General features: G+C 45.3%; 1 protein-coding gene across 3 annotated transcripts; it reads left to right on the top strand.

Moving 5' to 3' along the window:
• Window positions 1-20,072, top strand: LOC122206631 (ADP-ribosylation factor 2). Of its 3 annotated transcripts, XM_042915995.1 has the most exons (6): window positions 1-82; window positions 2,630-2,796; window positions 10,353-10,463; window positions 16,196-16,320; window positions 18,258-18,439; window positions 19,355-20,072. In XM_042915995.1, the coding sequence occupies exons 2-5, from the start codon at window positions 2,649-2,651 to the stop codon at window positions 18,417-18,419; spliced, it is 546 nt and encodes a 181-aa protein (XP_042771929.1). In that variant the 5' UTR covers window positions 1-82; window positions 2,630-2,648; the 3' UTR covers window positions 18,420-18,439; window positions 19,355-20,072. The 3 variants fall into 3 exon arrangements, with proteins under 3 accessions (XP_042771929.1, XP_042771927.1, XP_042771928.1); XM_042915993.1 differs by having other exon boundaries at window positions 2-82; window positions 18,258-20,072; XM_042915994.1 differs by having other exon boundaries at window positions 14-88; window positions 18,258-20,072.
• Window positions 20,073-20,384: the final 312 nt, after the last annotated feature.

Genomic DNA, 20,384 nt, shown 5'->3' on the forward strand with positions numbered 1-20,384 from the left:
CCCGCGCCGGTCGCCATTTTGCAGAGGGGAGCCGAAATCCGAAAGGCAGTGGTGTGGGTAACGGTGCCCTGTGCGGCGGCAGGTAAAGGTAAGTGCGGCTGGGTAGAAGGGGCGGCAGCATTCAAGGCCTGGCTGGATTTCCGCACCGTCAGCGGCCAGGAAACCAGAGAACAGCGGTTGGCCTGCGGAAAGGGGTCGGGCTCCCTGTCCCTTTTCCACCTTCTGTAGGGCCAGCGCTGCGGGTACCCGGGGGAAGCTTGGCGCGTCCACCGTGACCCTCCGCTCTCCCGAGGGCAGGCAGGTTGAGAGGGAGCGGCCTGGCGGACGGGCAGAAAAGGCATTCTGGATTCTTCCCGGGGACCCGGAGCCCGTGCCTGCCCGCCGCGCACGCCCATTTGCTCCCCTCCCCCGCCCCCTTCTCGTTCGCGCCCAGAGGGTCTCGCCGCTGTTCCTCCTTGATGGATAGTTGGTGCTTGTGGCAGGGAAGGGTGAACGTGCTAAAGAGGCGCCGGGATCGGGGATATTTTTCCCCAGAGGGTTTCCAGAAACGCAGCGGGATTTGGGAGCCCCTGGCAGATGAGGAGGAAGAAGAGGGAAAGAGAAGCAGGAGGGAAAACCTAGGTGGTGTACTGTGTGTGGTTGGGAGGGGGAACGGAGCACGAGTATTTGGCTCAAAGGACGTGTAAGCGGGAAGTACCTCCCCACTCCACTCCCAGCACGTTCCTTACAGTTTTTCTCATCTATGCGGTTTGCGTTTTTTTCGGAAACAAAGACAAGGCGTCTCTAGTTTTGTCGCCCAACAAGATTTTGACTGCTGCAATGCCCTGGACGTTTGTATACTTTACATACACACCATCTGTGAATGATAAAAGCATTCATCATTCTTTGGTTGTAGCAGTTCATCTTTACTTCATTTATGTACGGGATAAATGCTTCTTTTCTCTGATGGCGGAACAGAATGGTATATGCTTGGACATCATACGTGTTAGGCTACTGTGGGAAATCGTTGAATTTCATTCGTGAGGCCTCTGGAATTTGGTGACCTCCCCTCTGAGGTCACTAGGGTCTAGATGAATGAGATTGGCAGTCCTTACTGCATTTTCTCTCTGCTCTGCCAGGGAGTAAAGTTTTTCTTTGTTTAGCAGTTTAACTGGAAAATCATAGTCTTTATAACAAGGATTTTTGGGTGGGGGGGTGGGAGAATCTTTGTAGACTTTGAGGAGCTTGGTTCGAGATTCAGACAAAGTACTATTTTAAGTCTTTAGAATGTCAAGCTTACACTTCATAGGCTGATGTGTTAAAAGACTGTAAATTCCTGCAAAGCTAGTCTGTCTTTACTCTTGCCTTTCTTTATAGAATCTATCATGCACTCTCCTAAAAAATAAAATATTGAACATGTATGCTGTTAGATATCAATAATAGTGATTACCTTTTGGGAGGTCAAGATTGGGATTGAGGAACAAGGAGCTCTGGGTCGCTGGTAATCATCTTTTTATGATTGGTTCCTGACATTTCATTGAACTGTATGGTTATCGTGTGTGTTTTTATCTGTGTGTAAATTATATTTCAACAAAAAGTAAAAAAAAATTGGTTGAGAGGCAGGTGATGTCAACACTGGATGCTATGGGATCTCCTCAACTCTTTGCCCAGTTTCTCTATTAGCAGTGCGGTGGCTCAATGCCCTATTTCCTCCCCTCTGAAAATTTTGTAGGTTCTTTTCTGGATATTGATACTGATTGCTAGCCAAAGGCAACTACTAAATTTCTAAGAGATACTGATACTTAACCTGCCTTAAGGACTTTGCTTCACATCCAGTAAAATACACTGGTTCTGGGGCGCCTGGGTGGCTCAGTCGGTGAAGCGTCCGACTTCCGCTCAGGTCAGGATCTCGCGGTCTGTGAGTTCAAGCCCCGCCTCAGGCTCTGTGCTGAGAGTTCAGAGCCTGGAGCCTGCTTCGGATTCTGTGTCTCCCCCTCTCTCTGCCCCTCCTCTGCTCATGCTCTGTCTCTCTCTGTCTCAAAAATAAATAAAAACATTAAAAAAAATACACTGGTTCTGTCCTTCATTAGTTCTCATTTCAAGAGAGTGTAGATGTATATGTTGTGGCATGGCTTCCATACTTAGGGTGACCAAAGCCTGCTGCCGTAGTGGTATCATTGACTGTGTTTCCATTATCCCATTTGGGTGCTGCAAGGAAAAAAGAGAATTTTGTGGCAAGACATCAAAAAGCTTAGTTGAATTTCCCCTTTTTTTTTTTTTTTTTTAACGTTTATTTATTTTTGAGACAGAGAGAGACAGAGCATGAACGGGGGAGGGGCGGAGAGATAGGGAGACACAGAACCGGAAGCAGGCTCCAGGCTCTGAGCCATCAGCCCGGAGCCGGATGCGGGGCTCGAACTCACGGACCGTGAGATCATGACCTGAGCTGAAGTCGGACGCTTAACCGACTGAGCCACCCAGGCGCCCCTCCTTTTGAAAATTAGATACACTACTCTCTCTTTATTGGCCAAATTATACTTAAAATTGTTTAAATTTTACTAGGAGCCACTTCTGACAGAGACTTGTATTTTATGTATGGCGTTTCCATATCTCTGCAAAGAACAGTTACTTAATTTGCCTTTCTTTTCAGGTAACAGAATTCAGTCACAATGGGGAACGTTTTTGAAAAACTGTTTAAAAGTCTATTTGGGAAAAAAGAGATGCGGATTCTTATGGTGGGTTTGGATGCGGCTGGAAAAACCACCATCTTGTATAAATTGAAACTGGGAGAGATTGTGACTACCATCCCCACAATAGGTATGTTCAGGACCTGTGACAAGACCAATTTACAACTTAGTATGTTATACTTTCGCATGCTTTTTTGTTATTGAATACTTTTTTTTTTTAAGTTTATTCATTTTGAGAGAAAGTGTGAATGGGGGAGGGGCAGAGAGAGCGGGACAGAGAGAATCCCAAGCAGGCTCCATACTCTCAGTACAGAGCCTGATGTGGGGCTTGAACCCACGAACTGTGAGATCATGACCTGAGCTGAAGTCAGATGCTTAACCGACTGAGCCACCCAGGCATCCCTATTACTAAATACTTTTTTTGAAAATTTTGTCTGCCCCAAGAGCATAAACTTTTTGAGGCCAAAATTAGGTGGTATAGAATTTCTTAGTTGTTCCCTGGCATCTCTAGGACATTGCTAGGTTTACAGGGCATTCAAATGAACACATTTCGGTTTAAGCACACTTAACCCTATCTGCCTGGCAAAAAAAGGAAAAAGATAATGATTAAAACAGGGAGGGCAGGGGCACCTGGCTGGCTTGCTTGGTAGAGCTTGGGACTCTTCATCTTGGGTATTGTGAGTTTGAGCCTCATGGCTCATGGTTGGATGTGGAGATCACATGAAGATAAAATCTTAACGTTTATTTATTTATTTAAAAAAAATTTTTTTAACGTTTATTTTTGAGAGACAGAGCACGAGCAGGGAAAGGGGCAGAGAGAGAGAGAGAGACAGACAGACACACAGAATCTGAAGCAGGCTCCAGGCTCCAACCTGTCGGCACAGAGCAGGATGCGGGGCTTGAACTCATGAACTGTGAGATCATTACCTGAGCCAAAGTTGGATACTTAACCTACTGAGCCACCCAGGTGCCCCTATGTTGATTTATTTTTGAAGGAGAGAGAGACAGCGTGAACAGGGGAAGGGCAGAGAAAGAGGGAGACACAGATTCCATAGCAGGCTCCTTGGGACTCTTGATCTTGGGTGTTGGGAGTTTGACCCTCATGTCCCATGTGGAGATCACTTAAAGATAAAATCTTAAAACAGACAAACAAACCGGGAGGGCAGGTATGTCCTCTCTTCCACTCAGTGTGTGTCCCAGCCTCAGCCTGAGATGGGAGCTGGCAATTACTGTTGCCTCTTCAGTCAGACTTCCTTCCAGCTGGCCTTTCTAAGGGGAAGCATGTCCGCAGGAAGTATGCTTCTAGGTTTAAAGATGCAGTGTGATTTTCTTCACTCTGGCTCAAACCAGTTGCTTGAGTTGGTGTCCAGCTGAAGAATCTGATTTATTCCAATGCTGGAGGACGACATGGCAGTGTAGTTATCCCTGCACCCCGGCACTGTGTTTTGTGGGCCATTTAGGGATTTTGCAAAGGCAGGTTTGACAGGACTTGATCTCTGCCTTATGAACTGCCTCTAGATCCAAACTCCCACGTAAGAATAGGCTCCCCAGGATGATGTGTGAAGTCAGTAGCATTCTGAATGTTGGATTAGTCACAGGAACCAAAGGATCGACTTCCAACTTGGGCAATGGTTTCAGAGATTGCAACATTTGGAGAAGGAGGAAACCAGATGGACAAAAACATTCATACCCACAATTTTAAAAAAATGTCATCAGTCCCAAATGAAAATAGCAGAATTGTGTGGTTTTCTCCAATTATAAAAATAATTCATGCTTCCATGATACCAGACCTACAGCAAAATATAAACAAGTGTTAAAAACACTGTACCATGAAGATTTTGGTGAAGGGGTATCTGGGTGGCTCAGTCGTCGATTAAGTGTCCGATTCTTGATTTTGGCTCAGGTCATGATCTCGTGGTTTGTGAGGGTTCTTGAGATCGAGCCCCGTGTTGGGCTCTGTCTGCACTGACTGCATGAAGCGTGCTTGAGATTCTTTCTCTCCCTCTCTCTCTGCCCCTTCCTTGTTCTCTCTCTGTCTCAAAATAAATAAACCTAAAACAAAAAAAAAGATTTTGGTAAATATTTTTGTAAAATCATATGTGTGCTGTTTTCCACCTTACTCTGCATTAGACAGTATATTTGGATCTCTCTTGTTATTTCCTCCCTGTGGAATGCTTTCCCGCTTTCTTCCTTAGCCTCCTCCCCCTTTATGTAGCTAATGCCAGCTCATTCTTTTGGTCTTAGTTTACACATTATTTCTCAGGGACACCTCTCCTGATACCCTGGACTGGTTTTCCCCTGGTAAAAGTTTCCATAGTAACTTGAACTTCTTAGTAACTCTCAACACATTTGTCATTGCTTGCTCACTTGTCTTCCTTCCAACAGTGTGTGTGTGTGAGATAAGGGCAGGAACCATGTCTGTCTTTTTCACCACTGTTCCCAAGCCCCTGGCAAAATGCCTGGCACATAGTCGTCCAGTAACTATTTTTAAGTTTACTTATTTTTGAGATAATTTTTAAAGTTTATTTTACATATTTTGAGAGAGAACACACAGAAGGGGCAGAGAGAGAGGGAGAGGGAATCCCAAGCAGGCTCCATGCTGTTAGCACAAAGCCAGATGCTGGCTCGATTTCATGACCTGAGCGGAAATCAAGAGCCTGACACTTAACTGGCTGAGCCACACACAGACCCCATAAATATATATATTTTTTTTTTTAAGTTTATTTATTTATTTTGAGAGAGAGAGAGAGAGAGAGAGCACATGCATGCGCACACATGAGCCAGCTGGGGGGCAGGGAGGGTCAGAGAGATTGAATCCCAGCCAGGCTCCGCGTGGAGAGTGCAGCGTGGGGCTCGAACTCAGGAACCATGAAATCGTGGCCTGAGCCAAAAATCAGGTCAAGAGTGGGGCACTTATCTGACTGAGCCACTCGGGCACCCCTGTCCAGTAAATGTTTGGTGAATGAATTGGATACCAACCTTGTGGTAGATCATTAAACTAATGGCCCCCAATGCATCATTCCTCTCCAAGCCCATATGCAGTTCCCTTCTACTGTGATGCTCAGCTTGGCCACAGGCTTGCTTTGGCTTAGGGAGCATCAACAAATGTAATTCAAGCAAAGATGAAGTTAGTGCTTTTGCCCTGGGGCTGGCACTTCTGGAACACTGCCACCTTCAGAAGAGGAAGCCCGATGTTCCTTGAGAATGAAAAGACTACCTGGAGAGAGAGAAGCCTGGCCCAGCCCCCAGGGGATTCCTTGGCTGAATGTACTACAGGGGGAAACCCAGGCAACCCACAGAATTGGTGGTGGTGATGGAGGGAATCATTATTTTAAGTCACTAAGTTTGGGGGCTTACCTAACGACTGATACAGATGAACATCGCATTTTATTTTTATTTTTTATTTTTTTTAATTTTTAACGTTTATTTATTTTTGGGACAGAGAGAGACAGAGCATGAACTGGGGAGGGGCAGAGAGAGAGGGAGACACAGAATCGGAAGCAGGCTCCAGGCTCTGAGCCATCAGCCCAGAGCCCGATGCGGGGCTCGAACTCACGGACCGCGAGATCGTGACCTGAGCTGAAGTCGGACGCTTAACTGACTGAGCCACCCAGGCGCCCCGAACATCGCATTTTAATAACTGGATAGTATTCCATTGTAGCTATATTTTAATGAATTTCCACTGATGGTTGTTCTTTGTAAGTGATGCTGAAGTAAGCATCTTTAACATTTTTGCAAAGTTTTCTCCTTGCAGTGATTTCTGGAGGAGGGATTGCTATGTTAAAACCAATGTACATTTAGGGGGGGCTGGCTGGCTCAGTCAGTGGAGCATGTGACTCTTGATCTTGGAGTTGTGAGTTTGAGCCCCGCATTGGGCGTAGAGTTTACTTAAAAACAACGTACATTTAATATGGGTACACACTCACCAAAAAGGTTGTGTCAGCAGCTACTAAAAAGTGTTAATTTCTCCAGGGAATTTGCCGATCTGATAGAGAAAAAACACTGATTTTTATTGGGATTTCTTCTATTGTAAGTGAATATATTCAAACATCAGTGGGTCTTTTGTATTTGCTCTTCTGTGACTTGATTTTAATATGGTTCTAGGGTTTTTTCTTTTTGTTGGCATGTTTATATGTCTCTTACCGATTTGAAGAAGGACATTATGGGTCAGGAACAAGTCTTGTCCCATGCTGGTTTTCCAGTTGATGGTCTTTCAACCTCTTTTTTTCTGTGTTTTGCCATACAGAATTTTAGGTAGCCAAATTTACCAATTTTTTTCTTTTTTTAGGTTTGGTATCATTTTTAGAAAGGTCTCCCTCAATCTGGGGTCATAAAAGTATTCACCAATATTTTCTACTGCTAATAATAATGCGTTATTATTTTTTTTGCATTATTTTTATTTCATTTTTAAAAACATTGAAATATTTACTTGAAGTTTATTTTTCTGTTACAAGTAAGTTAGGGATTTAGTTATATTTATTTTTATTTTTATTTTGTTTTTTTTAATTATTTATTTTTGAGAGAGAGGGAGAGAGACAGAGTGTGAGCTGGGGAAGGGGCAGAGAGAGGGAGACACAGACTCTGAAGCAGGCTGCAGGCTCTGAGCTGTCAGCAGAGCCCGAAGCGAGGCTCGAACTCACAAGCTGCGAGGTCATGACCTGAGCCGAAGTCGGCCGCTTAACCGACTGAGCCACCCAGGTGCCCCTAGTTATATTTTTCAAATGAGAAGGCCAGTGCTGTCCAGTAGAACATTCTGCAGTGATGGAAGTGTTCTGTGACCGCTGTCCAGGTTGATAGCCATAGCCGCAAGTGGCTCTTGAGCGCTTGAAATGTGGCTAGTGCGATTGAGGAGCCCACGTTTTTAATTTCAATTAAATCCAGACAGTCACATGTGTATAGGACACGTGCAGGGATAGACAGCTCTCCACCATTTATTGGCTAGTGTTTCCACACTGATTTTATTTTATTTTATTTTATTTTTTTTTTAATTTTTTTTTTTTCCAACGTTTTTTATTTATTTTTGGGACAGACAGAGAGAGACAGAGCATGAACGGGGGAGGGGCAGAGAGAGAGGGAGACACAGAATCGGAAACAGGCTCCAGGCTCCGAGCCATCAGCCCAGAGCCTGACGCGGGGCTCGAACTCACGGACCGCGAGATCGTGACCTGGCTGAAGTCGGACGCTTAACCGACTGCGCCACCCAGGCGCCCCCCCACACTGATTTTAAATGCCTTCTTTGTCATATATTAAGTTTTCATGGGTGTGTGTGTCCTTCTGGACAACCCCCTGTTGTCGTCATTTGAACTTAATTATTTCAAGTATTATTAAGGTTTGATAATATCTTAAAAAATTTTTTTTGTTTATTTATTTATTTTGAGACACACACACACACACACACACACACACACACACACACAGTGTGAGCGGGGGAGGGGTAGAGACAGGGGGGTGGAGAGAGAGACAGAGACAGAGAATGAGAATCCCAAGCAGGCTCCGCACCATTAGCACAGAGCCTCATGCGGGGCTCAAACTCACGAAACCGTGAGATCATGACTTGAGCCAGAGCCGAGAGTCAGACACCTAACTGACTGAGCCATTTGGGCACCCCTAATATCTTAAAAGTAATTTGTTACCTGTTTTCAGAGAGTTCTTGGTTATGCTTACTTATTTTTCCAGATTACATTTAAGATTGTTTTGCTAAGTTTCCTATCCCACTTCCTTTCCCTCTTTGCTTTAGAATGGCATTGAAATTATGCATTTATTTAGCAAGAATTGAGATTTCTGCAATGTAGTGAGAGCCCCTCGCGAAAACCAGGCTTGACTCAAAGTGAGATCTGGAAAGTGAGCAGTCCCAGGTTGTGGTAGGCCTCAACAGTCATGTTTGAGATTTGGGTGTGGGAAGCCAAAGAGATTACTTTTCCCCCCTTATTTTAAATATTTCAATCAAGCATGAATGTGTAGGGAAGTGATATGACCACATGTGTTTTGAGAGTTTTGATTAGAAAATGGTAGTGGACAGAGAGGAAGAGTGGCTGCTGCTAGGTTAGTTAGGTTGCTTCAATAATTGAGGCAAGAAATGACAGTTTCATGGGTTAGGGTGACTATTAGATATTTAGGAGGTTGGACAGATAAGATTTGATAATGAGAATTCTTTTTTATTAAAAATTTTTACTTATTTTTGACAATGAGAGAGGGACAGAGTGTGAGTGGGGGATGGGCAGAGAGAGCGAGGGAGGGAGACACAGAATCCAAAGCAGGCTCCAGGCTCTGAGCTGTCAGCACAGAGCCCGACCCGGGGCTCAAACTCGTGAACCGTGAGATCATGACCTGAGCCGAAGTCGGACACTTAACCGACTGAGCCACTCGGGTGCCCCCATAATAAGAATTTTAGGGGTGAGAGAATTGAAAGTGTCAGTGATGCCTTCCAGATTTCCAGCTTGTGGGATGAAGGGGTGCAGGGGTAGCTAGGAGAGGAGCAGGTTAGAGGGGTGGGGATCTTAAGTTCAGTTTTGACGTACTGCCTTACCGGAGCCTTTGAGACATTTAACCAAAGATGTTGGATAGAAGGTTGGATTATGGACCTGAAGCTCAAGAGATCTGGGTTCAGATCATGTAAATTTGAGTCATTAGCACAAAAATGGTGATACAGCCCCAGGAGGGAAGGAGATTACCTCTGGGGATGTGGAAAGAAGAGAATGGATGGGGCAGTACAGAGTCCTAGAAGTCCATCATCTAAGGATCAATTAAATGTGGTTGAGCTCACTAAGTAGACCAAGAAGGTTCAGCCATAGAATTAGAAGGAGAATGGGAAACCAGGGAAGAGTTTCAAGGAGGGAGTGAGCAGTAGTGTCAGATGTGAAGTCAAATTACCTAAGAACCAAAGAGCATCTGTTGGATTTATTGACGTGCCGGTCACTACTTGCCTCGGCAACGCCAGGTCTGTAACATGGTGGGGCAGAACCAAGGTTTTCTAGGGTACAAGGTGACACAGTAGGTGCAGTGAATGTAACTATTCTCGGAGAAGTTTGGCTTTAACAGGGAAAATAGAGGGTGGTAGCAGTTCAAGATGTGGAGTCAAGGAAGGGCTTTTTTTGAAAGATGTAAAGATTTAAGCGTGCTAAGAAGAACAGGGTGGGGATTTCAGAGAGCGGGGGGGAGAGCAGCCCAAGGTCTGGCGGTATGAGTGGTTAGAACTGACATTGGATAGTGGCCCTCTTCTGTTGTTCCAAGGAGGGAAGCAAAGGGTGGGGAAAGGTGTAGGTAGGTTTCTACACTGTTTGGTGGGAGGTGAAAGTCGTCCCATTAGTGGCTTCTGTTTGCTCTGAAGTGCACTGTAAGATCTGCTGAGAGAAAAGAAGAGGATGTGTGAGGTTTGAGTCTGGAGAGAGTAGAGAAGGTGATGAGTGAAAGAGCGAGCTAACATACTCGGTTTTGTAAGCCATAGATCTTTTCTTCTTTTTTAAGTAAGCTCTAGGCTCAGAGTAGGGCTTGAACACACTATCCTGAGATCAAGCGTTGCATGCTCTATCGACTGAGCCAGCCCAGCGCCCCCTGTAAGCTATAGATCTTTGACTAGCAAGTTGCTTTGTAAATTAAAAGTACTGTCCAAATGTTAGCTGAAATTCATTGAAATCATTCAGCCAACAGAAGTCTTCATTAACAATTTTCTCCGTCTTCCCAATTTAGGTTTCAATGTGGAAACGGTAGAATATAAAAATATCAGCTTCACAGTCTGGGATGTTGGTGGCCAGGACAAAATCAGACCTTTGTGGCGACATTATTTCCAGAACACCCAAGGTAAAGGTTGTCCAGTCTGTGGCCTTGGAACCATTTGTATTAAATGCGTCTAAAGTTGGATGCTCGTGGCAAAACCTTGTGCTCTGCTCTGTTTGGACTGTCAGTCGTTCCTTCTCTTCCAATGACCCACTTACACTTCCTGGGGAGGTTTCTTTTTGGAAAATGGTCCCTGCCTTTCTAAAAAAGGTGCTTGGGAATTAATGCCCTACCTAGAAAACTTCTCTTAATCCAGATTCGTTAAAAAAGGGCTATCCTGATGAATTTTGTCTTTTGGTTCATTGAGAATTGTATGTATGTTAGATGAAGTACCGGTATTTGAAGAATTTGGATTCAGTAAGCTCTTTTAAACCTGTTGAGAATATCTAAGAATCATGCCTCTGGAGAGAAAGAAATGAACAGGCGTGGCTGGAACCCCAGATGCCAGCGTCTTGTGTGGCCACAGTCCCTCCCTGTTGCCCTGCTATTCTAGAGGTGTAGGAATCGACATGCATATCCCAGATCCTTGCCTTGTTTCCTTATCACTGGTTTCTTAGAAGTTGGGGTTCTAATGGGTCCACACCCATCATCAATCTTTTTGAGGTTTTTTCCATGGATTTTGTGTTGGATAAATGCTACCTTCTAGAATGTTGCCTGTCAAGATATCCATAAACTGTTCACATAGCTGTTTACACCCTGATTCTCATGTAGAATCATAACCAGATGGCATCTTCACGCTCGCTTTAGAACTTATTTGGAGTCTTAATTTTGCAGATTCTACTACTGGTGGTGTTTTCATTGCATGCGGCTCATAATGAAGGCCTGTATTTGTCGGTCTTATCACACCCAGTGCCCAAGCCTGCTGGCCCTTTATGTTTTAGATCACTGTTGTAGCACTTCACTTCATTTGCAGCTATTTTCTCAGCCTTTAAAGTAAATTGTATATTTTTTTTCTTAAAATGCTGTGTGTGCGTGTAAACATATATGTGTGTATGTATACACACACACTTGTTGTTGTTGTTAGTGGAAACTTCAAAAGATATAAGGAGGAGAGGATGCAGAATGAACCCCCCTTGTACCCATTGCCCAGCTTCAACAGTTTATTAGCATTTTGCAGAGTATGTTCTAGCAAAGCCCAGACGTGATACCTTTTGCTCATGTATCCTTCAGTTTTCATTTCAAACCGATAAAGCCTTTTTTTCTGAACATAATCTCCATGCCATTATCACACCCCCAAAATTAGTATTAATTCTTTAATGACAAGTACCCAGCCCGTATTCAAGTTTCTCCAGGTGGGTCAGATATGTCCTTTCTACGTTTGATTTGTTTGCATTGGGAACCAAAGTTCACACATTGCGTTTCATGGTTACGTCCCTTTAGTCTCTTACTCTAAAACAGATCTTCTCCCCACCTCTTTTTTTCCTGCGTCATTTTTTGTTAGATGTTTATCCTGCATTTTGGATTTGGCTGATTATTGTAGTGTTACTTAATTTGTCTATGGATATCTTGTAAAATGGTAGTTTGTTCTAGAGGTGTGGTTACATTCTGGTTCATATTGGCGGCAAGAATACTTCAGAAGTGGTGCTAAGTACTTCCTGTTGTATCACATCTTAACACAGGCCTGGTTGTCCCACTTTTAGTGATGCTAAATGGATTCAGATGGTTTCAGCATACTTCTCCCAAAATAAAGTTGCCTTTCACTGAGTGATTCTAGCATTCGTGGAAGACTGCTAGATCTGTTATTAGAGTTACAGAATGGTGATTTTTCTAGATCGTGTCATTTCAGTTGTATTTGTTAGCTGAAATCCTTCTAAACAGAGAACTCCCATCAAATATTTGGTTTCTCTGAAATATAGTTTATATAAGAAAGGCAGAAAAAGTGCTTAATTCTTTACCTTTATTGATCTTCAGAGAACTGACTTGATAACCTAGCAACTTGCATGATGACTGTTATATTTTTATATCTCTGTTTCAATCCGCTGCAGACAGTATACCTTCTGATACTCAAGAGTGTTCATTTATCTTGGGTTGGTACTTGCCATAATGGCCAGACGGATGCAATTCCTCATTAGTCAATAAATCTAGAAAGCGTGGGTCTGAACCACGGCTCTGCTATGAAATCTTGGGAGGGTTAAGTAATCTTTTCTCAGTTTCCTTATCTATAAAATGGAGGTACCACCTCCTGTGTTGGATCATTTGGCTTGAATGAGATTGATTTTGTAAAATGCTTTGTTCGGTGGTTAGATGGTAGTAGGCTAGGAGCCTGTATTAGTCTGGCTTCTCCAGAGGAAACAGAACCAATAGGATGGATGGAAATATATATATCTATATATCTATATATCTATATATCTATAAATATGTATATATACATATATCTCAGATTTATTATAGGGAACTGGCTCACGTGGTTACAAAGGCTGAGCAGTCCCAGGATTTGCATTTAGCAAGCAGGAGAACCAGGGTGGCTGATGCTGGAAGTTCCAGTCCAGAGCCAGAAGTCCTGGAGGCCAGTTCCAGGATGGCCAGGCAGGGACTTCTCTCACTCTTTTCTTTTCTTCAGGCCTTCAGTGGACTGGAGAGGCCCACTCCCGCTGGGAAAGGCAGTCTGCTGATTCAGATGTCATTAACCTCATCCAGAAACCCCTCCCAGACACACCCAGAGAAAACGTTTGACCACATGTCTGGGCACCCCGTTGGCCAGTCAAGTTGACATGTAAATTACCCCATCACAGAGCCCAAATTGTGAGAGGTTTTACTTCCTCATTCTCTGGCAGGATTCCTTTTGCCTGCCTGATTCAGTGCTGTCACCTTCAGTCACCGAGTTGAAGTGCCTTTTTGTTTTCAGTCTTCTATTCTTAACAAGTCCAGTTTAATTGAACTCCAGCGACTGTTGCTTTGATGGCAGGCACCTGGCTGTGTTCTAGGACCTTGCGGTGCGTAATTTAGACTGCTCATGAGATTAGCGAATGGGGAGTGTTTGAAGAATGGATTTGCTGTCTGTGGTGGGTCCAGGCATCTCAGTTCTGAGTGGCCTTGGATGCTGCCTCTTTTTCTTCTGCCAGCTTCTCAAAGGTCAGGCTGTCTTTTATTATTTAAATTTTCTTCATCAGTATGTTGAGTATGACAGACTAAATGATAGCTTTTAGCTCTCCATTAAGACATTTGACTGTCTTCACTAGGCTTCCCTTGTATAGATTGGAATTTGAATAGTTTATGTGATTTCTTAGTTGATTATATTACATAGAGTGCATAAAATGGTCCATTAGTTCTCACGTGGACAGATTTTTCTCTTTTTTTTTTTTTTTTTTTTTAAGGTTTTTCTCCTTGATTGTAGGTGTAGTAATTTTAATTTGTTAAATGGTCATACATTTATACGGTTCAAATTTCCAAAAGAAATAAAAGTGTATAATGAAATGCCACTGTCTCCTTCCTGTCTCCTAACCACCCAGTTCTCCCTCCGTAGACCAGCACTTCTGTTTTTTTGCACATCTGTCCAAAGATATTTTCTGCATGTCAGCTCAGAGCCCAATGCCGAGCTCGAACTCACTCATGGACCGTGAGATCATGACCTGAGCCAAAGTCGGATGCTTAACCCACCGAGCCACCCAGGTGCCCCAGCCTCCCGGCCTTTTAAAACAAATTGTAGTGTACCATTCATGTGTAAAATGATCTTTTCTAGGTTCTCCCCGTTCAAAAGTAGAGTCAGTCTGATGCTAGATTCTTTTGTTTCTCAGATCAGGATTTATGTGAAAGCAGTATAAAGTGGGCCCTGATATTTATAAACCTTTGTTTCTATCAGGAATGGTGAAGGGATTCTACGTCTGCTCCCACCCTGTCAACTCTGCTTTGGAGACTAAGGATCTCCTCGAATTTCTGGATAACCTTGTTTGCTTAGTTATGATCAGAGACCTGGTTATACTATTGGTAGAATATTGCATCTTCGGGAGAAGTTTTGGATGTTCTGCATTGTTTTAATCTGATGTGATATAACAGACGGGACTTTGGCTCGGGTGCAGCACCCGAGCACCCCGAAGCCGTGGGAGCTCCTGTCTGAGGAGTGGGCCACCCCAGAGCAGCTGGCCAGGCAGCTGTCGGGTGGGCCTGGGAAGCAGGAGGAAAGGGGCAGAGGGCCAGCGCCGGTTCTCCCTCCTGACATCGCTGTGAAATCCGTGTTGGAGGCAGCCAAGAAGTCATCCTCTCATGCTACACTTCTGCTACCGGGAAGGTCCCTTTGGCAGTGTCCCCATAAGCTGTGGCTGAAGCGGGGCACAAATCTCCCCAGCGACAGGGAGGCCTCCCGAGGCAGCCCGTTGCGTCTTCAGTTTTGTTGACTCTTTGTTGATGTCCTGTAGTTTGTACCCACTGATCTTCAGGGTACTTATAGAGCTATATGAAACCAGTTGAACCTCTCTTTATGGCATGAACTCTTAGATATTTGAAGACAGCTGTCAGTCCCCCAGTGAGTCTTTTCTCGAGATAAAATATCCCCGGTTATGTCAGTTCTTTTTCGTCTGACATCGTCTCTAGTTCCTCTGCCATCCTAGTCTTTCTTTGAATCCTTCCAGTGCGCCTGCGTTGTAGAGCGTGGGGTCCTGCAGCGACCATGTAATCTTCACAGGATGTTCTGACTGACACACGATAGAGAAGGCTTTTTATCGCCCATACCCCAGAAACTGAGCTGCCGACACTGCCCTCGATACAGCCTGAGAGCATATTAGTTCTGGCAGCCGCTTCACGTTTTTGTCGCACGGAGGGCTTATTGTCAGCTAACCACCAAGTTCTTACTATCATTATGTACTTTACTATACACGGACGGCTGCGAAGACGGTCTTCCCCGTTCTCTATTTGGGCGTGAGTAGGATTTCCCAGGGAATCATCTTGGCCCAATGCTTCCTCCAGCCAACGTAGCAGCAACCAGGTCTGTGCAGGTTTCTACCACCTTTGCTTCCACACAGTGTGGTGGTATCTTTCTTCGACCTATCTCTTGCTTCCTGGGGATCCCTGATGCTCTCTCTAGTGTGGGATCCTGCAAAGATTTCCCGACACCAGCTACCTGGAGTTGGGCCAAACTTCACAGGTCAGAGGCACAAGATTCCCTCACTTCAGACACCAGCCGTAAATGGGGTCCCCAGACCACCCTCACTTCTCATGGGCTGGCTGCAAATTCAGCAGTTCCCACAACCCCCTCAGGTTAGGTAATTCATCAGAATGACTCACAGGACTCAGGAAAGCGAGATACTTAGAATTACAGTTTTGTTATAGCACAGGGATACAAATGAACCAGCCAAAGGGAGAGACACATAGGGCGAGGTCTGGGAGTTACCAGACACAAAGCTTCCATGGTCCTTTGCACACGGAGAAAACACTGCATTACCTCTGGCACGCTGATGTGTGCCAGATGTGTAACATCATTTGAGCCTTGCCAACCTGGGATGCTTCTCTGAACTTTGATGTCCTTTGTTTTTATTGGGACTTCATTATGTAGGCATGATGTAGAAGCAATGTAATAAAGCATGAACCTTAACCTTTTCTCTCTATATTCTTGTTTCTGTTAATCTGGTGAAGGCCTGTGATGCTTCTGAAAAGGTAAGTGGGTTGAGTGTGCAGCAGCCTTCCTGACTCTGGAGATTAGATGTCCTTCCTTATGGATTGCTTTCGGTGAAACCATACACATAAGTAGGGAGAAGCTGTAAGGACGTATAAACAGTTCCCCTTTCCAGGTTCAGATTACCAACATGCTTGTGATTTCTTTCCAGGTCTGATTTTCGTGGTTGACAGTAATGACAGAGAGCGGGTCAATGAGGCCCGAGAAGAACTAACCAGAATGTTGGCAGAAGATGAGCTCAGAGATGCAGTTTTATTGGTGTTTGTAAATAAACAGGTATGTTGTTGGCTTTCTGAATACCGGGACTGAAATTTCTGCCAGATGTTCACTTAAAAATATGGATACTTAAATTAGATATCTGCCTTCCTCTCTCTCTAGTCTCTACTGTAACCTTCCCACCTTACCCCCCACCTCTCTCTCTCTTTTTTTTTTAAAGTAAGCTCTAGGCCCAACATGGGGCTTGAACTCACAACCCCGAGACAGCCAGGCGCCCCCTATGCACCTCCTTTTTAGCTTATGTCTTCTATTCATTCATGCAACAAATATTAATTGAGCATCTACTAAGATCCAGGCATTGTTTTAGGTATTGGTGTTGTAGCAGTGAGCAGCAAGACGGACAAAAATCCCTGTGTTCATGGAGTTTGCATTCTAGCGCAAGCAGAGTCAGTCGGTAAATAATATGTAATGTGTCTGCTGGAAGTGTGGAGGATAGATGTGGGGAAGGGCCAGGATTCCTCCATCATACGATGACATTTGAGAAGAAGACCTGAAGGCCAGCAGGAAGGTGGCCATGTGGGGCCAAAAATAGCAAGGCAGCCAATACAGCTGGAACAGAGCGGGCGGGGGCGGTGAGGGAGGAGATGGTTGCATCATAGGGGGCCTATCTTCCAGGAGGAGAAGGGTCTTCTACATAAATGTAATGGAAAGCAGTAAAGGAAGAGTGGGAGGAGGGCCAAGTGTAGAGCCGTCCCACCTCGGGACTCAAAGCTGAACTAAGCTTGGAAAAGAAGGTAGAGTTGTGGAACGTACCAGCCCGAGATAACCGCAGTCAATTGTGGTGTGTTTCCATCCACTTTCTCCTCCATGAACACATTCGTTATGTGACTGAGCTCACGCTCTTCTGACTGGGTTGCATCCTGTGTGTCACTTTTTCTCTTGCCATCCAGCTCTTTGTAATCATGATTTTAAATGGTGGCTGGGTCATCACTCAGTGATTACCCTACTGCTGGGTTCGATGCCAGTCCAGAATTTCACTAGTGAGCACAATGGACTTTCAAAAAGAAAATGACGCTTGTTCTTTTTAATTATAAAAACAGAACATGCCCATGGTATAAACATGCCAGCAGTTCAGAATACCAAGTGAAATGTTCTAGCCTCACTCTTCAGGGTAAAACATTGTTGAATTTCTTCTTTTCCCAGAGTTACAACGTTCTATGCCTGTGTAAACAGTTATGTGATTGTATTCATATTTACATTCTGGAGATCAGCTTTTTTCCTTAGCCTATCTTTGATGTCATTCCATATCACTATATCTAGATCCATATCAATATATCCAGATCCATATCAATATGTCTAGATCTACATTATGTGGCAGGCATGGTTGTAGGAACTTGAAATATATCAGAGAACAAGCTTGTAAACAAGCTTGGGTTCTAGTTAGAGGAGACAGATGATAAGTAATTCACGTACCAAATAAGTAAGTTTTATAATGTAGCAACATATGGTGACTGCGGCATTTGAAAAGATTAAGCAGGACAATTAGGGAGGGGTCCCGGGGGCTCAGGTCACGAAGGCCTTGCAGACCATCACAAGGACGCTGGCTCTCCCCCTGAGAGAGACGGAGCTGTTGTCGGGTTTTGAAAGAATGGTTCGCTCTTCCCCTGACCACTGGGTTGAGAGCAGACTTGAGGGGAACAAGTGCAGAAGCAAGGGGACCAATTAGGAAAGTTCTTTCAGTGCTCCAGGGTAGAGGTCATGGTGCTGGCATCGGGAGGGTATCTGCGGAGGTGCTGAGGAGGGGTCAGATTCTGCATCTGTTTTGATGGTACAACCAGTGGTGGTACCCAGTGTGGAGTTGAGAGGTCAGAGAGAGAGAGAGATTAAGGATCAGCTGAGCTCAGACTGTGGGGTGGGGTAGGTTTGGGGAGAAGAACGTAGCATTTTGTTATGTGAATGCATCGTTAAAAACTGACTTCCGGGTTTTCTTTTTCAAGGATCTTCCGAATGCTATGAACGCAGCGGAGATAACAGACAAGCTCGGCTTACATTCCCTCCGCCAGAGAAACTGGTACATTCAGGCCACTTGTGCCACCAGTGGAGATGGGCTTTACGAAGGCCTGGACTGGCTCTCCAACCAGCTCAAAAACCAGAAGTGATCGGAAGCGATCCTTTCCCCGTGCGTTGTGGCAAAGTCAGCTGGCCTCTTCTGTGTGCGTGCGTGCGTGCGTGCGAGGAGCTGAGTGTGGGTGTGTGGCTGGGAGCGGGAGCAGCTTTCTCACACTGTGCCTTATACATGCTGTAAGAAAACCAGTCTTACGTTTGAAGAAAAACCAGTGTTACATGTGAAATGCTACCTTCCACTTCGATAGCTCCGGCGCTCAGCCTGGCCGCGGGTGGAGGGCCCCGGGGGGCTTCCTGGTGCGCGCTCGCCAGAGCCGTCTCCACAGCGGGCAGGAGGCGGGGAGCTGGCTGGGGGCTGAGTGGAGCTGGCAGAGCCGGGGCTGGCGTCTCCGCACAGCTCGAGTCCCCTTGGACGCTGGTGTCCTTTTGTAAGCAGGAAGGTCCCGTCCTTCTTGCCCATCACTGCCAGAGCTAGCAACTCACTTGTCAGTGCTTTAAAGCAAAAGATCCTCAAGAGGAAAAAGGCACTTGCTTCCTGCGGGTTTGAAGTCCAGATCTGAACTTTTCCCTTAAGTTATTTTCTTCCTGGTGTAATGTGCTTCATTTAAAGGAACTCGAGGTCTTTTTCATTAGAGTGTCAAGTCTCCATAACACTAGAAAATTGTCCGGTCCTTCCCTCATGCTAGTTCCTTCCCGTTTGCCTCTTATTTGCCCGATGGAGACCATGTGGGGTAAGTAACCCAGCGGGAGGCCGAGGTTCTTGGCCACAGGGTCCCGCGGAGGGGCAGGCGTGTGTCCCTGCGTCTGTCTCCCCTTCTCAGGTTTCAGGCTCCCGAGGCTGCTGCTCCCACTTCTCTGTCCCGTGCTGAATGTTCTGTGCTCAAAGCGGGAGGTTCACTCCTGCGATGGAATCGTCGCCAAGTTCATGATCTCCCTTCAACTTTCGGTTTTGGTCTGTTTCTGTTCCCAGAACCACACACCTGTGAGTTCTGCGAGTGAGAGAGGGTTGAGAGCTTCCTTTGGGGTCGAGATGAAATTCCCGGCCACCCCTGTGACTGCCCCTGAGTCGGTGCTCACTTTTGGTATGAAAATGTCTCCTCCGGACCGCTCTCTGCGGCGCCCGCTCCCCCTCCCGGATGGCAATAATGTCCTACGTGGAAACGTGCTTTATGTGGTCCTCAGAATGTTCATGAAAATGGCCTGGAGGTGAGCTTGGTTTCACGTGGTAGTCTAGAGCTCGTTTGGCCAGACAGCTGTTGACCGGATGTGTACCTGAGCACTTCCACTACGTGACCCTTGAGAAGTCCTTTTTCAAAAAAACTTCTTATTCAAATTACAGAGGAGGGGAATGTAAGGTGAACTTGAACTAAAGTAACCCTTGTTTATTGATAATAACGAAGTCGATACTACCAGGAAGAGATTTCCTGCCACGATCAACGTGGGGTGTGATGTTTTTCTGTAAGATGTTGACCCTAAAGACTGTTCATTGCAATACTGGCATCCAAGTCCCGATTTGGTTTTTAACCCTGGAACAGTTCCTGAGAGATTTAAGTTGTGCGCCTCAAATGGGCAGGGACTGTGTCCTATACTTTTGTATTTGTGCTTAGTACGGTGTACCTAGTACAGTGCTAGGCCTCGTTTAACAATTGTCGGTCGGTTGGACAATAAAGAACTTGCTTTGGAAGGAGGAGAGGACAGCCACGTGCTTCTGTATGTGTCGTCAAACTACTTTAAGATCCCCTTTCCCTCCGTCTTAGCAGACTTCCTATTGAACATTCCCAGGGTACTTGTGCAAAAGACGACCCCGGAGGTGCTGTCCTGGGCCTTTGTGTCTCTAGCGGTATCCTCACTGATCGCATCCGTGACACTTTCAAACTATGGGCTTTCCCTGTGGTCTGGAGCTGGTGAGTGGGGGTGAGCGGGGCCACTTCAGTGTAGTCACTTTGAACAAAGACTTGGGTCCCTGAAAGCCATGTTGATATCCCAGTTATGTCCCTTCC

This window comes from Panthera leo, chromosome E1 (assembly GCF_018350215.1).
Source record: "Panthera leo isolate Ple1 chromosome E1, P.leo_Ple1_pat1.1, whole genome shotgun sequence".
Lineage (NCBI taxonomy): Eukaryota > Metazoa > Chordata > Mammalia > Carnivora > Felidae > Panthera > Panthera leo.